The sequence below is a fragment of the Herpailurus yagouaroundi genome, unplaced genomic scaffold (assembly GCF_014898765.1).
Source record: "Herpailurus yagouaroundi ecotype Mexico unplaced genomic scaffold, PumYag 192, whole genome shotgun sequence".
Classification (NCBI taxonomy): Eukaryota; Metazoa; Chordata; class Mammalia; order Carnivora; family Felidae; genus Herpailurus; species Herpailurus yagouaroundi.
In genome coordinates this window covers 14,903,224-14,916,597 of record NW_024412423.1, presented here as the reverse complement: position 1 = coordinate 14,916,597, position 13,374 = coordinate 14,903,224, and the positions used below count along the sequence as shown (strand labels likewise).

General features: G+C 42.4%; 1 protein-coding gene and 1 long non-coding RNA gene across 11 annotated transcripts in view; one reads left to right on the top strand and one right to left on the bottom strand.

Moving 5' to 3' along the window:
- Positions 1-13,374, top strand: part of CUNH5orf63 (chromosome unknown C5orf63 homolog) — a 42,027-nt gene that overhangs the window by 308 nt on the left and 28,345 nt on the right. For all 5 annotated transcript variants that reach the window (XM_040444364.1, XM_040444365.1, XM_040444363.1 and 2 more), the window contains exon 2: positions 9,305-9,358. Coding sequence is in view for 1 of the 5 variants with exons in the window: in XM_040444365.1 (XP_040300299.1) it covers positions 9,305-9,358 (54 nt within the window). In the remaining 4 variants the exon portion in view is untranslated. The remainder of the gene's footprint in view (positions 1-9,304; positions 9,359-13,374) is intronic.
- LOC121010642 (uncharacterized) overlaps positions 1-13,374 on the bottom strand; it is a 178,873-nt gene that overhangs the window by 143,375 nt on the left and 22,124 nt on the right. The gene's annotated exons all lie outside the window — the stretch shown is intronic.

Genomic DNA, 13,374 nt, shown 5'->3' with positions numbered 1-13,374 from the left:
GCGCGCGCGTGCGATGGCGCTCTGGGAAGTGAACAAAGTAACGAGCGGGAAAAGGCGTTTTTTAAAGAAAAAGCCGAAAACATCTCAGCTTTACTCTCTTTCCAGTTTTTCACAGATGCCCAGTCCTGGGTTTAAGTCAATTCAGTGAAGTGGCAATATAATCTCAATTGGCAGCCCGCAGACATGACTGCCTTTTTAAAATAAATATTTTGGAGCAGCCATGTTGGCCTTTAATTGAGGGTGAAAAGGTTGAAAGGTGCCGTAGGCAACGTTGTGAGTCCCGGGGCTTTCTGGACCTCCTCTCTGCTTTACTGGCAAAAGCCGTCCCCTGGGTGGGGAACAATGTGAGACTAAATCAGAAATTGTACAGTTCTCAACAAATACTTAGCCTTGTTGGTCTCCCCTGATGAATACCACAAGATGCAGGGTTTTTTTGTTTTGTTTGTTGTTTGTTTGTTTTTGAGAGAGACTGGGAGTGGGAGAAAGGGAGGAGAGAATCCTAAGCAGGCTCCATGACCTGGGAGTGGGAGAGCGGAGAGCTCAATCTCACAACTGTGAGATCATGACTTGAGCCAAAATCAAGAGTCCCATTCTCAAGGGACTGAGCCACACAGGCACCCCTCATACAGTTTTTTAATAGGTCCAGAGGTAAAGAAGTCCCAGTGAAATTACTAACATGAATAGGAAAGTGCCTGTTTCTAATGCTGTCTTTAACAAGGTTTTTCCTGGATGATCTTTATTCTTGTTTCTTATTATAAAGTATTTCATATATATACATACACATACATACATACATACATACACAGGGCCACCTGTGTGGCTTAGTTAAGCATCCAGCTTCGGCTCAGGTCATGATCCCCTGCTTCTTGGGTTTGAGCCCCACGTCAGGCTCTGTGCTGACAGCTCAGAGCCTGGAGCCTACTGTGTCTCCCTCTCTCTCTCTGCCCCTCCCCTGCTTGCACTCTCTCTGTCTCCCCAAAAAAATAAACATTAAAAAAATTTTTAATAAAATAAGATAAATATATATACAGTGTGGCCCAGCTTGACCACAAGCTATAAGCTCCTCCTTAACAGGGATAGTGTCTAGGACCTGTTAAGCCCCCAACACTTTCTAGCACATTTCCCACCATAAGCAGGGCTCTTGTAATACATTGCCTTGGTTAAACAGTTACTGGTTAAGAGACATACTGGAACCATGTCTCAGTGTGCATGGCACTGTACAAGTTGAGGTAGCTATTACAGGCCGCAGTCTTCTCATTTAGTAATTTTATGAGGAATAACTTATGAAAATGCATATGAAGCTCTTTGTTCTTATTTGGAGCTGTATACATTGAGATTTAAAACACTTGGAAAAAGATGTGTCCCCTGGAAATACTGAGTGATTATGGTAATATCAGGATAAGGCAGGGCTAAATCCTGCTTCTGTGTGAAATGTCATAGCCTAATAACCTGGGTTCTGTTCTGCTGAAGAATTGCCTGGAACCAGAAAGGTACTGTTGTGAAAATTAAGATTCGTGGAGCTGGTGCTTTAGGCAAGCAAACTCCCCAGATTTCCTTTCTTCATGCTTGTTGTGCTTGTTGTACTTCATGCAGTAGTAGCCGCTTGCTGGGGAAGAATCAGTTTTGTTTTATTTTTGTCTCCTTCACTAGAAGAAAATGTTGCTATGTGGTTTTATTTAGATAGATTGATGGCAGGTAAGGTAATAGAAATGAGGATTTTCCAAGTTGGGAATTTACTGGACTGTATTTCTATTTTATTCCAGATGCCTAGCTCTGTTGTACCTTTAAGTACCAGAGGCAGTGTGGAGATAGGCCTTCAAAATAAGTTATTTTTTGTTTGTAAAGTTTTTTATTTCATAACATGTGCATACTCTAGATGGCTGCTACATTCAGTTACTCTAATGCCAGGGTTCGGGGTTTCACACCATAGCAAGACCTTGAGGTAATATGGTACAAATAGTAAGGTTTTTATGCTCCTTATTTTAAATCTAATTTTGCCACTATTTTATTTAAGGGGTGTACATCAGAGGAAGCCAAAAGCCAGTTGGGATAGTTCCTGCATGCAGCTTTAATCTCGTTTGCAATTATTTTGAAGGGAAGAAACCATCTGGATCCAGGGATCCACACAGGTAGCAGGGACTAGGGAAGCTTCCTTCATCCATCTCCATAGCAAGTTCAAGGGACAAAATCATTTGAGAAAGAATATGCAAAATGAGATGTCTGGGCTACGTTTCTCATAGATAATTATCCCACATCCCTAACATCCCAGTTACAAGAAAATGGAGTCATGAAAACATAAATTCTGGGGGCGCCTGGGTGGCTCAGTCGGGTAAGCGTCCGACTTCAGCTCAGGTCACGATCTCACAGTTGGTGAGTTCAAGCCCCGCGTTGGTCTGTGTACTGACGGTGCAGAGCCTGGAGCCTGCTTCCACTTCTTTGTGTGTGTGTCTCTCTCTCTCTGCCTCTCCCCCGCTCATGTTCTCTGTCTCTCTCTGTCCCAAAGATAAATAAATGTTGAAAAAAAAAATTAAAAAAAAATAAATAAAAATGTTAAAAAAAATTATTAAAAATAAAAAAAGAAAACATCAATTCTAATCCTTACCAAAGATGGGGTTTCCAGAACAAAACTCAAAATATCTTTTGTTTTAAGAAAGTATCCATCTCCAAGGATTTCAGAGCATTTCGCCAGTAGTATGACTAACAACTGTTTTACTACTGTAGGCTTCATCACTGCAGTATTGCATTGTTTGTAAATCTTTCTTCTGCCCAAAGTGTGAGGTCCTTACGGGCAAAGAAAGCATCTTGACACTCTTACATTTCTAGTGCCTGACACGCTGCAAACACTCAGCAAATGCTTTAGAAATGAAAAGACAGTGTCCCTGAAGGGAGGTTGGATCTATAGCATCATTGGGAATGCAACAGGTAGAGAAAGGAATATAAAACAGTAATCTTTCAAGAGATTACTAGATGCAATGTAAATACGGCAGTTACTAATGTTTTGATGAACAGCGTGGAGTAGGGAAGTACATGTTTGAGAATCTCGGTATGTATGTGGTCACCAAACTGCCTTCCAAGGAGATATGACCTGATCGGCTGCAGGGCCTTGGTTGTGTTGAATGGAATATGCAAGCTGAAAGGCTCCAGGAGCGCTGTCTCCACCCTCCATCCAGCCTGCCATGCTCAACTCCTCACCCAAAGACCTGTTGAGCAAGTATTTGAAGAGTGTCCTTTTGAAGCATACTAATTTGCTAGCTTACCTAGGGCACTAGTATCTTTGTTTCGTCCTGCCTTAAGGATGGAGGATCTATGTATGGTCGTTATTTTAAGGCTAGGTTGCCCAAATACAACAGAAAGAAAGCCACAGTCATCTTCTCTACTTTGCTAACATTCCCAAGGAGTTCAAAGTTGACAGCTTTTTGTGTTGTCATGGAGCAGGCAGGTGGGATACACTGCTCCCTTCCGTTGCCGGTGGGATTGCCACAGAAACCAGAATGTTACTTCTGGAAACACATGAACTTCCTTTCTTTGTTCCTGTACTTTTTCATATTAATCATGAAATCTTGGGGAAATGGCTTCTAGTTTAGTCGGGAGGAAGGACATGAGTTTCAATGATTTGATTATTAATTCTTTACTTTTTAAAATACATAGTTCTTCCAGTGAGCCAGGAGGAGGAATACTGTTACTTAATAGAAATTCAGTCAGCTGAGGCAGCCTAGGACATTAGACTGGAGGGAAAAAAAAAAAGAGAGAGAGAGAGATCTAAGTTCAGCTCTGTTTCTCCAGGTTCAAAAATGAAGTTAATCTTTATCTTCTTAGATTTAGAGACCAAACCTCATTCTTATAATAAAAGAATTCTGCTGTCTGAAGCTGAGCCTTTCCTCACTCTCCATCTTTAAATTAAACTTTAAACAAAATGCGATATCTCATCTGCTATACTCTGAGGATTTATGTATAAAGCTTGCTGAGATTTTTGGGGGGGGGGGGTGGTGAAGAAAGGAGGTTGAACTTGGAGATGCCTTCTCATTCTGGAAATTCTGCAGTGGTCTCATTATGTATAAAAATAAGCCATTGTTCAAGGCAAAAATATAGAAAACCAATATAAGAACCAAAAAAATGCAGTGTGAAAGGCTTCAGTTAAACATTAGTTTCTTTATCCATAAAACAAGGGGATCTGCAAAGTCACCTCCCAGTTCCGAAATATGAAGATATTCCATGATAGATGTTGTCACAGAGTAGGATTCAGAGGATTACAGACTCTTCTATACTGAGGGTTAGGGGAGCATGACCTCACGGGTACACTGTTTCCAACATCAAGACTGAGCAGGTCTAGGTATTGTTGATATCACAAGTCCAAGAAAATGCTGGATTTAGTAACTCAGAGGTTCTACACTCACTTGCTACAAAATGGCTAAAAATGAATGAAACATCTTTTCAGCTCTCGTGTGGTCATGGGGATAACTTTGCCTCTTTGGCAAGATGAATTGGAAATAGTAGAGTATTAGTGATGAATGGAAGACACTGCCTGCATGGATGGATTTTGAACGGCAGACAGTTGTTTTTGGAAATGGGATTGTGTGCTTTGTAAATAGCAAGGAAACTGGCATTACTAGCTGGGTACAATAAAACTAAGATACTTTAATGAAAATGCCTTCTTTCTGGGTCAGTATTAAATATCACAGATATCTTCAAAGGGAATGGGTCATTTTGGTTAAGAAGGATAATGTGGGAAGGAGTCAGCATCAGTCCTTATGCACTTTGTTCCCATCCCTTGAACTAGAATGATTTTGCCCTCATCTTAATGCCATCTTTATGGAATGAAGAAATTTTCAAATTGGTTTTTAAACTCTATTAAGCCCTCATGTATGATATAACCCAACCACATCATTCAGGTTTTCTTGGCTTTCAGGAACAGTTTGCAGCCATTATGTCGTAATTGTACTCAACATTGTTGCACGCTCTGAATTCAGAATATGCCTCTCTGGCTCCGGGCCAGACGCTGACTGAGTGTCTTTTGGAGGAGACGAGGGGTGCAGTGTGTCCTAGCCCTATTGTGTTAACAGGAATTAGTCCAGAATCCCCTCTGGACCTCCGGGGGCTAGAGGGAATGCATAGTAAGAGTACACTGCTGTTTCTGATTAGCATCTTATATTTTGGTTTTCTCAGCTGAATGTTCCTCTGCAAACCCTTCCCTGACATTTTCATGTGCACCAACCCCATTACCGAGCAGACTGCTCTAAAAGCAATGATCTGGAAAGTGTGACTGCTGAGGTCCAGAGATTCTAAAACAAACTCTTGTTCACACTAAGGATTCCTCTCCCCTTCCACCTCACATTTGTCGGCTTGCGAGGCAAACACAAGCATGCTTCTGGAGGGGGAGAAGAGCGCAGAGATGACGGGGGTCTGTCATTAAAAATTATTTTTAAAATGTGTCAAGTAGTAAGAGAGAAAAATACATCATTCTGCCTTTTAGGAGGCGCTTTTCCCTCTCAGAGGCTCCAACAGTTGCAAAACGAGTTCCTGGCAATGCTAACGTCCCCTCCTCTGCTGGGTCTTTTCCGATGCCAAGGCTTCCTGGTTATGATTGAGGGGCTGGAGAAGCCAGCATGCAGTTCTGCCTGGATCTCTGTGGGAGTTCTGGTCCTCTCTAAATGGTCTGGTTAAAAACTACTCTAGATTCTTTGTTTAGGGCCTTTCAAAGCCACGGGCTATTTGCCATGCCGTTTCTTCAGCGTGTGATGCCCCTTCTCTGATCAGGAGGACATCTGATATCAAAGCCTGTGGGCACAGTTTCTCCCTGTCTGTAAAATGAGGGAACAGGACAAGGGGTCGTGTTTCTGTTGTGCAGCTGATGAAACAAGCTTAAACGGATGACGAATTGCCAGCATCTCCGAGCTAATTAGTGGCAGTTGCCTGTCTTCAGGGTTTAGGTCTATGAAATCCTCGCCCAGAAATGCACCTAGGAATTCAAACATGCTGAATTCCAGCCGAAACTCTATATGAAGAGTGATTTTTGAAACTCTAAATGAGGAATTACCCACTTGTGCTCCCCACCCCCCACCACCGCCCAACTGAGGATTTAGTGGGAGCTGTGTTTATTTACAGGTATTTTACCCTCCCTACACAAGTTATTCAGAATTACTTTGGAACAAGTTTTGTCTTGAGAGATGATCAATAAAATCCAGCTTGACCATTTCCTAGGCAGCTTGTTTCATAGACATGCATCAAGCACATCACTGGTAAAATTTTTTTTAATCTTTGAAAATATAATGGCAAGTATCGCAAAAAGCAACTGGAAAGGAACTGGCCTTTGTCTAAAACCTATCAAGGGGAAACCTCGACGTCTCAAAAGTACATTTCAGTGCCCTGTTCTGTTATTTTCTGAAGCCTGAGGAAGCTAAACCAATATTTGGTGCCACGGTACTGGAAGGTCTAGATAGACAGCCAGTCTCACCTGGACTTAGTGACCTCCTGAGTAGAAGGTAAATATGTTGGTTCAATCGGCAATATCGTGTCTTAGAAATTCCTATTTAAGTAATGTCCACAATCTCAAGTTTTGGGCTATTTCTGTTTGAAATATTTTTCAGTTTTTCAATTTCCTTTTTCTGAGACTGCTATAGTAGAAGTTTCAATCTTCCTCTTGAGGCCAGTAAAAGCGCAGTTTAGTCAATAGAATCAGCATCATAATTTTTGGTAACAATACCTTACTTTTAGTATCATTTTAGTAATAAAGTTAAGGCTGATTTCTCTATTCTGCTTTGTAACTTATCCAAAGATTTTTTTTACATTTATTGTCTCTTTTTGAAGCTACCCAATCAACGTTTACCTGCACTCCTCTGCAATCCACTACTTCTGCCCTTTGTGTCCTTCTGTCCAGAAATATATACTTTTAGTTAAGATGTTATTTTAGGCAAAAACCAGACAGGTAGTTCATGTTAGGGGTAGGCCTTGGTTGGAAGATTTCACTGCTTTGAAGCAACATCAGACCCATCCCATCTGATCTGTAGTAGATTCTTTCACTACTCCTGTTCTCGTTCTGGAAGCACCTTCTCCCCTTGGCCTCTGTGATGACACACTTTCCTGGGTATCACTGTAACTCACCAATCTTTCTTTCTGCTTCCTTTGCTGGCTCCTCTCTACACAACTTCTACATGCGGGATTGCCTCAGAGATCTGTCCTGGGCCCTCTTCTTTCTCTCTATCATTCAGATAATCTAATTTCCAGATTATCTAAACAGATGATCTCATCTGTTTCCATAGCTGTAAATACAGTCCCTAAATTGATAGAATCTCAAATTTTTATCTTGAGCCCTGGCTTCTCTCCTGAATACCAAACCTGTGAGGCCACTCTCTCCATGAGCTCCAACTTGTCCCTAATAGAGCTGTCCCATATACTCCTCAATCTGTACGTGCCTCCGTTTTCCTCATTTTAGTCAATGGCATTGCCACCCACCAGAGGCTCAAGGCCAAAACTGGAATTGTTCTTACCGTCACCTTTAATCCCTCATTAAAGGGATTGCCAAGTACTATTGGCCCGATTTCTGTCCTTATCTACACCACCATCCTTTCTTACCTTGACTAACGCAGTGGCCCCCTAACGGGGCCCCTGTCCCCCACCTCCATCCGTTCTTTACACAGCAGCTAAAGTGATCTTTTCGAAATGTATTTGAGATCATATCACTTCCTTCTTCTAAATCTAACTGTAATTCAAACCTCAACATAGCACATGAGGACTTAGGTGATCTGCCCCCCAGAGACTATTTTTGAGTCCTATCCCCTTCCTTGTTTACTGTGCTTAAGCCACATGCTCCTATTGGTTTCTCCCAGTAAGTTGAGGTTGTCCTCACCTTAAAGCCATTGCACTTAGTATTCCTCTCTCCAAAATGTTTCTCCTTCAGATTTTTGCACCTTCTCAGCCTTTGGTCTCAGTAAAACCAACACCTGCTCAGAATACTTATTTCAAGGACCTGCCTTAATTACCATCACATCACCCTGTCTTACTCCCTTTCCTCTACTTGTCACTATCTGATATTGTTTGACTGCAGCATCACTGGAATATGGATGCCACAAAGGCAGGTACCTTGCTTTCCTGGTCACCACTGAAGCCAGCACCTACAATAGCATGTAACACCTGGAAAACATCAGATAATTGTTGAATGACTCTCATCCCACACCCAGGCTGTCATAACTGACCTCAACTCTTACTCGCCTCTGTCTGTCCTCCTTTCCTCTGCCGTCCATCCTGAATGCAGCTGTTAGATCAGTCTTCCAAAACACAGCTTTTATCATATCACTCTGTCGCTTAAAACTCTTCAGTGGCTCCCATCAAACAGGCCACGGCATTCGTGCTACAGCGCCTTTGTGTCTAATCCCAGCTTTGAGAGGTTTCCCCTTTTTTGTACATATCCAAATCCGAGATGATTTAGGATCCTACTCTTGTGAAGCCACCTCTGATCTCAGCCCACAGTTCTCTTCTTTTCCTTTCCCTTACAGCATTTAGAGGTGGCCGTTAAATGTTCCGGTTGTAATCCCTCCTGTATTTATATTGTTTCAGTTAAGAGTTTAACTCCCTTCTCCTGAATCCGCTGAAGTATATCCCTCTATTATTCTTGCTGCTTGTATCTAGTGTGTGGAGGTGACTTTTCCACATGAGAGTTTTACTTGGGCGGAAAGAAATGGGCTAAACACCAAACAGGATGAAGGGGAAAAAAGGGCTTAATTTACTGAGAATTTGAAGGAGGTGGGATATGGGGACAGGACACTTGTACTAAGTGGTAGGTGTAAATACCTTCAGTGAAATTGTAATCTTACTGTATTGGCAAGTCCCACACTTGAGAGAGTTAAAGGACTTACCAGAACGGTGTGTTGAATGAAAATTAACATAGCACCACTGAGTATAAACAGGGAAATAGAGACATCCAGATACCTGGAAATCCCACAGTCATGGTAGTAATGTGAAGGGGGAAAAAAAGGGGTTTTGTCTCTAGGCACTCATGTGACCAGTCATTCCTTTCTGGGACTGATTTTCTACTGCCTTCTCTGGCCCCCTGTGTGGTGCAGCTGTTGGCACTGAAATCTGGAAAAAGAAGCTGCAGGAAGGGAGGTGGACATGTGGTGTGAGAGGCCTCTTCTCGTTGCCCGGGCCTGGGCCATGACGTATGGTTTCATGTGCTGTGTGGGCTTGAATCAGCAGTCCAACTCCGCGGTCAGAAAGGGGCTGTGTTGATTGTTTCATGGGAGATACAAATATCGAATCATTATGTTCGTACACCTGAAACTAATAAAATGTTAATTGTGCCTCAATTCAGAAAAAGAAGAGAAGAAGGAAGCTGAGCGTGACACCACGTGCCAGTGGGCCTCAGGTGGGTGGTCAGCTCGGATCTTTGTTGCAACACCTTGCCTCAGTTGGCTCCAGGGCTTAGGCAGTTCCCCTGGCCTGGGACTCTGACTGCCAAGGCTGAAGAGCTGAGCACCGGTGGTCCCACCCATGCCAGTGACTGAGGGCCCCAAGCTCTGCTTCTATCCTGTAGCCTCATTCTAGCCCCGCTTCGCCCCTTGGGGTTGATGCCTCACAGTATCTGCTCCATTTTCAGCTTTGGTTGCATCCCTTTATGCTGCCTGTCCTCGTCCCCCAAGAGCCCAGGCCGGGCTCCCACTTGTTTGGAGAGAAGGAATCTTGGACACAGGTGACACCGAGGAGCACTGGCGAGGCAACAGGTGGCCCTGTTTCCCTGGATTAGCTCGAGCCCAATGACCAGACAAGACCCCCAAGAGCAACCTCACCTCATTACGTACACTTTCAGTCATCTAAAATGATGGGCTTTTGTTCTCGGTAGAGGTGTGTGGTGCGTGTGTGTGCATGCGCGTGTGTGCGTGCGTGCATACACACGTGTGTTTCCAGTCATTTGGGTAAAAATAGGAACGTTATACTCAGGTGGTAATGAATGTGAAATGAGGACTTAGCATCTCATATGGCACAAATGACTAAATGGAAGCCCCGAGCCCCTCCTTGTGGAACACAGATTCAGCAAGAGCTACTGTAATAGTGTTTGGTTAATGTCAGCTCAGCATTAAATTTACATTATACTCTTGCATAGAAGCTCCAACATTACCTGTTAATAACCAAGGCAGTATGTGGGCTTAGACAGACTTGTTCATTTTGCACATGAACTAACACTGCAGCTTGCTGATGAGGGATCATGTGAGCTTGGAGATCCAGCGTGCCAAAAGGTTCTTTGTATGAAATAAAAATTCTGGTCAGTGAAGGTCAGTTTCTCTACTCAGGCGAGAACAATGTTGTTTCCCTTCTAATCAGACACACGCAGTGTTTGAAGAATCCAGGGACCCCACGTAAGTGATACGCAGCCCAAGTCTGGGCAGCTCCTCATGCAAGAAATGAATAATCCCTAATAAAGGCTCACACGACCCTGGCTTCTTTCTGTACTGTAATCAGTTGCTTTAATAGTATGCCCTTGAGTGCCTCACAGGGAAGATGCTATAAAGTTAAGTTATCTTCCTTATCTTACTTCAAGGAGGGCTGAATGGGTCCAATCAGTCCTCCCCCATGTTGTATTTGATTCCGCCATAAAGACCACTGGAGTCAGCCTCAGTTTGTTGAAAAGCGGCATTCCCTTTCTCTTTCAGGGTGATCCACGCCTCTGAGCAGCAGTGGACTTGAAACAGCAGGAGTCACCATCTTTATTGTTAGGCTGTGGAATTTGTTTTAGGCACATTCTAAATCCAGTCTTAGGCCTTTTACTTTTTTTTTTTTTGTCTGTGACAAAGGTGACCCAATTGTGCTTCTTTGATATTATGAACACAGCTCTTTTTGCTCATATCACAGAGGCATGTAACAAAATACAAAGGATAAAATTGTGTCTATGTGTAGTAAGGACACAAGTTTCATGACTAAATTCGATGACATAATCAAAAAGGTGCTGTCCTCTCCCAGTCATGAGCTAACAGACAGAGACTGCCTTTCAGAGTATTTTTTTATAATGCTGAGATACTGTTCAAAAATAATAGAGCTAATGAAAATGTCACATTGACAGAGTAGCCCATATTAAGATTTTACTTCAAGAAGGCATGATTCAGTGAGTGTGACATTGACAGCAATAGTGTTAGGGTTTACAGAGTTAGTAAAATATTCTAAGAAGAGTATTAGAGAGTTCCAATTGGAGTATATCGTTTTTCATTTATTTCTAAAACTAAGGGGACTCCAGTGTTCAGAATTGCAGCCTTAATATCTTATTTCTGCCTAGGAGAGGTATAGGGAGCTTTTTTTCATATCATACTCTAATATAATATTCTCCTACAGTGCTTACAAAGAAAAAAAGTTAATTTAACAATGTGGTAAAATGCATGTGCCTTAGGGCATTTGGGAGATACACAGGTAGTAAAATTACATAATGCTAAGTAAGGCATTTCTCAGTAAACAAATACGCCATGTTTAAGTGATTAAGCACATGAGAAAAGGTAGAGATGGAGACTAATAATGGAAAGAGAACTAATTTTAAATAGAATGGTTGTAGCATCACTAAAGACTCAGCTCTCTGGGTTGGGTGAACAAATATTTCAGCAAATCTGGAATGAATAGCATCTCTGTTTACTATGACAGGTTTTATTTGTCTTGGGTGCAACCAAGACCACATGCTGTGTTTTGTCATGTTGGAAATACCGAAGCAGATTTCCATTGTGAATGTGAATTTTTTTTTAAAGCCTTTAACATCTCAACTCAGCTAGGTAAAAGCAGTAAGTTCTTTTCCTTACCAGCGAGACATCAATAAATCTTAAACCCCTCCACCAGAAGCATGTAGGTACAGTTCACTATCCTGGTGATAGTCTTAGGTCACTGCCATAGAGGGCCTGATCCTTCTCATTTCTAAGATCTGTGGTTCTGTCTTTAACGAAACTAATATTTTGTTTCCTTTCTCCTTCATATAGTACAGCTTTTTAAATTCCATTCCCCAGGAAGATGTGCCACTGTGGGTGTAGGGCCTTCCCCACCTACACCCAACCTGGTTTTGGTTCCCAAAACCAACGGGGGAGAAATTGTTACCTAGAGTAAACATGGCAAACAGAGACCTTCCCTCCTCATTTATATCATGTGTAGACAAAGCCATGCTTTGAAGCTGTTGTTTTCAACCACATTTATGTACTGCAGTTGTTGATTCTGCTGAATTTATAGGAAATGTGTATGCCAGGGCTTACCACTTGGTTGAGAGTAGCACAGCGTACTGTGAAACTGTTTAGATCTACTTTCCATCTTGGAATAATGCTGAGTAGCAGATCCTTGCACAGTGCTCATCACATTCCCTCCTATGCGTTAGGGAGATCACTCAGTTAGCAGGGAGATCCAGGAACAAGTGGAAGGCTACCAGTTTAAGAGTGAAGGAAAGATTATCGTTTTACAGATCGGAATCCAATCTTTTTGTTCTCTGGTCTTTACATTAGTTTGACATGAGATGGTATTTTTCTCCAATATCATATAATTCTGTTTGAATGAGTTTAAGACTAATCTTACACTAGGAAGCCTAGTCAGCAGTAGAGATTAGCACATAATTAATAGAGTCATCCTCTGTGGAGTAGAGCAGGCAGAGATCTGAGTTGGTGGTGAAAGGGTTGGGACCAACTGTAGTGCCCATAGTCTTGTGGGCACCCTGAGGAACACTAACCTTTAGCTATGACATATGATCTGCTTAATTAGTGACCACTGTGCACAATGAGTGTCTGATCAGGGTTAGAGGTGAGAAAAAGAGGTAGAGAAAGACTCACTCCAATACCTTAAATATTCAAACAAATATCTGAACACCTACTATGTGCCAAGTTAATTACAGATGCTTGGGGACACGGGTGAAAAAGTACCTGCCCCTATGGCACTCACATTGTAGTAGAAGAGACACAGAGGTAAATAAATAGTTTAAGGCAGTAAAAGATAAAAGAAAACTGGGGCGCCTTGGTGGCTCAGTCTGTTAAGCATCCTATTACAACTCAGGTCATGATCTCGCAGTTCATAAGTTTGAGCCCTGCGTCGGGCTCTGTGCTGACAGCTTGGAGCCTAGAGCCTGCTTCCAATTCTGTGACTCCCTCTCTCTCTGCCCCTCCCCTGCTTGCTTTCTCTCTCTCTCTCTCTCTCTCTCTCTCTCTCTCTCTCTCTCAGGAAATGAATAAACATTAAAAAAAAAAAAAAGATAAAACTATAGTGAAGCATAAGGATGCAGTGTGGTGGGCTAGTCAACCTTGGTAAGGCAGTCACTAAAGCATGACCCAGGACAAATGAGCAGCTACCTAAGAGCTTTTTATGCAAAAGGACATCGAGTGCAGAGATCCTGATGAAGAAATGATCTTTGGGTATTCAAGGAACAAAAGAGAATCTCTG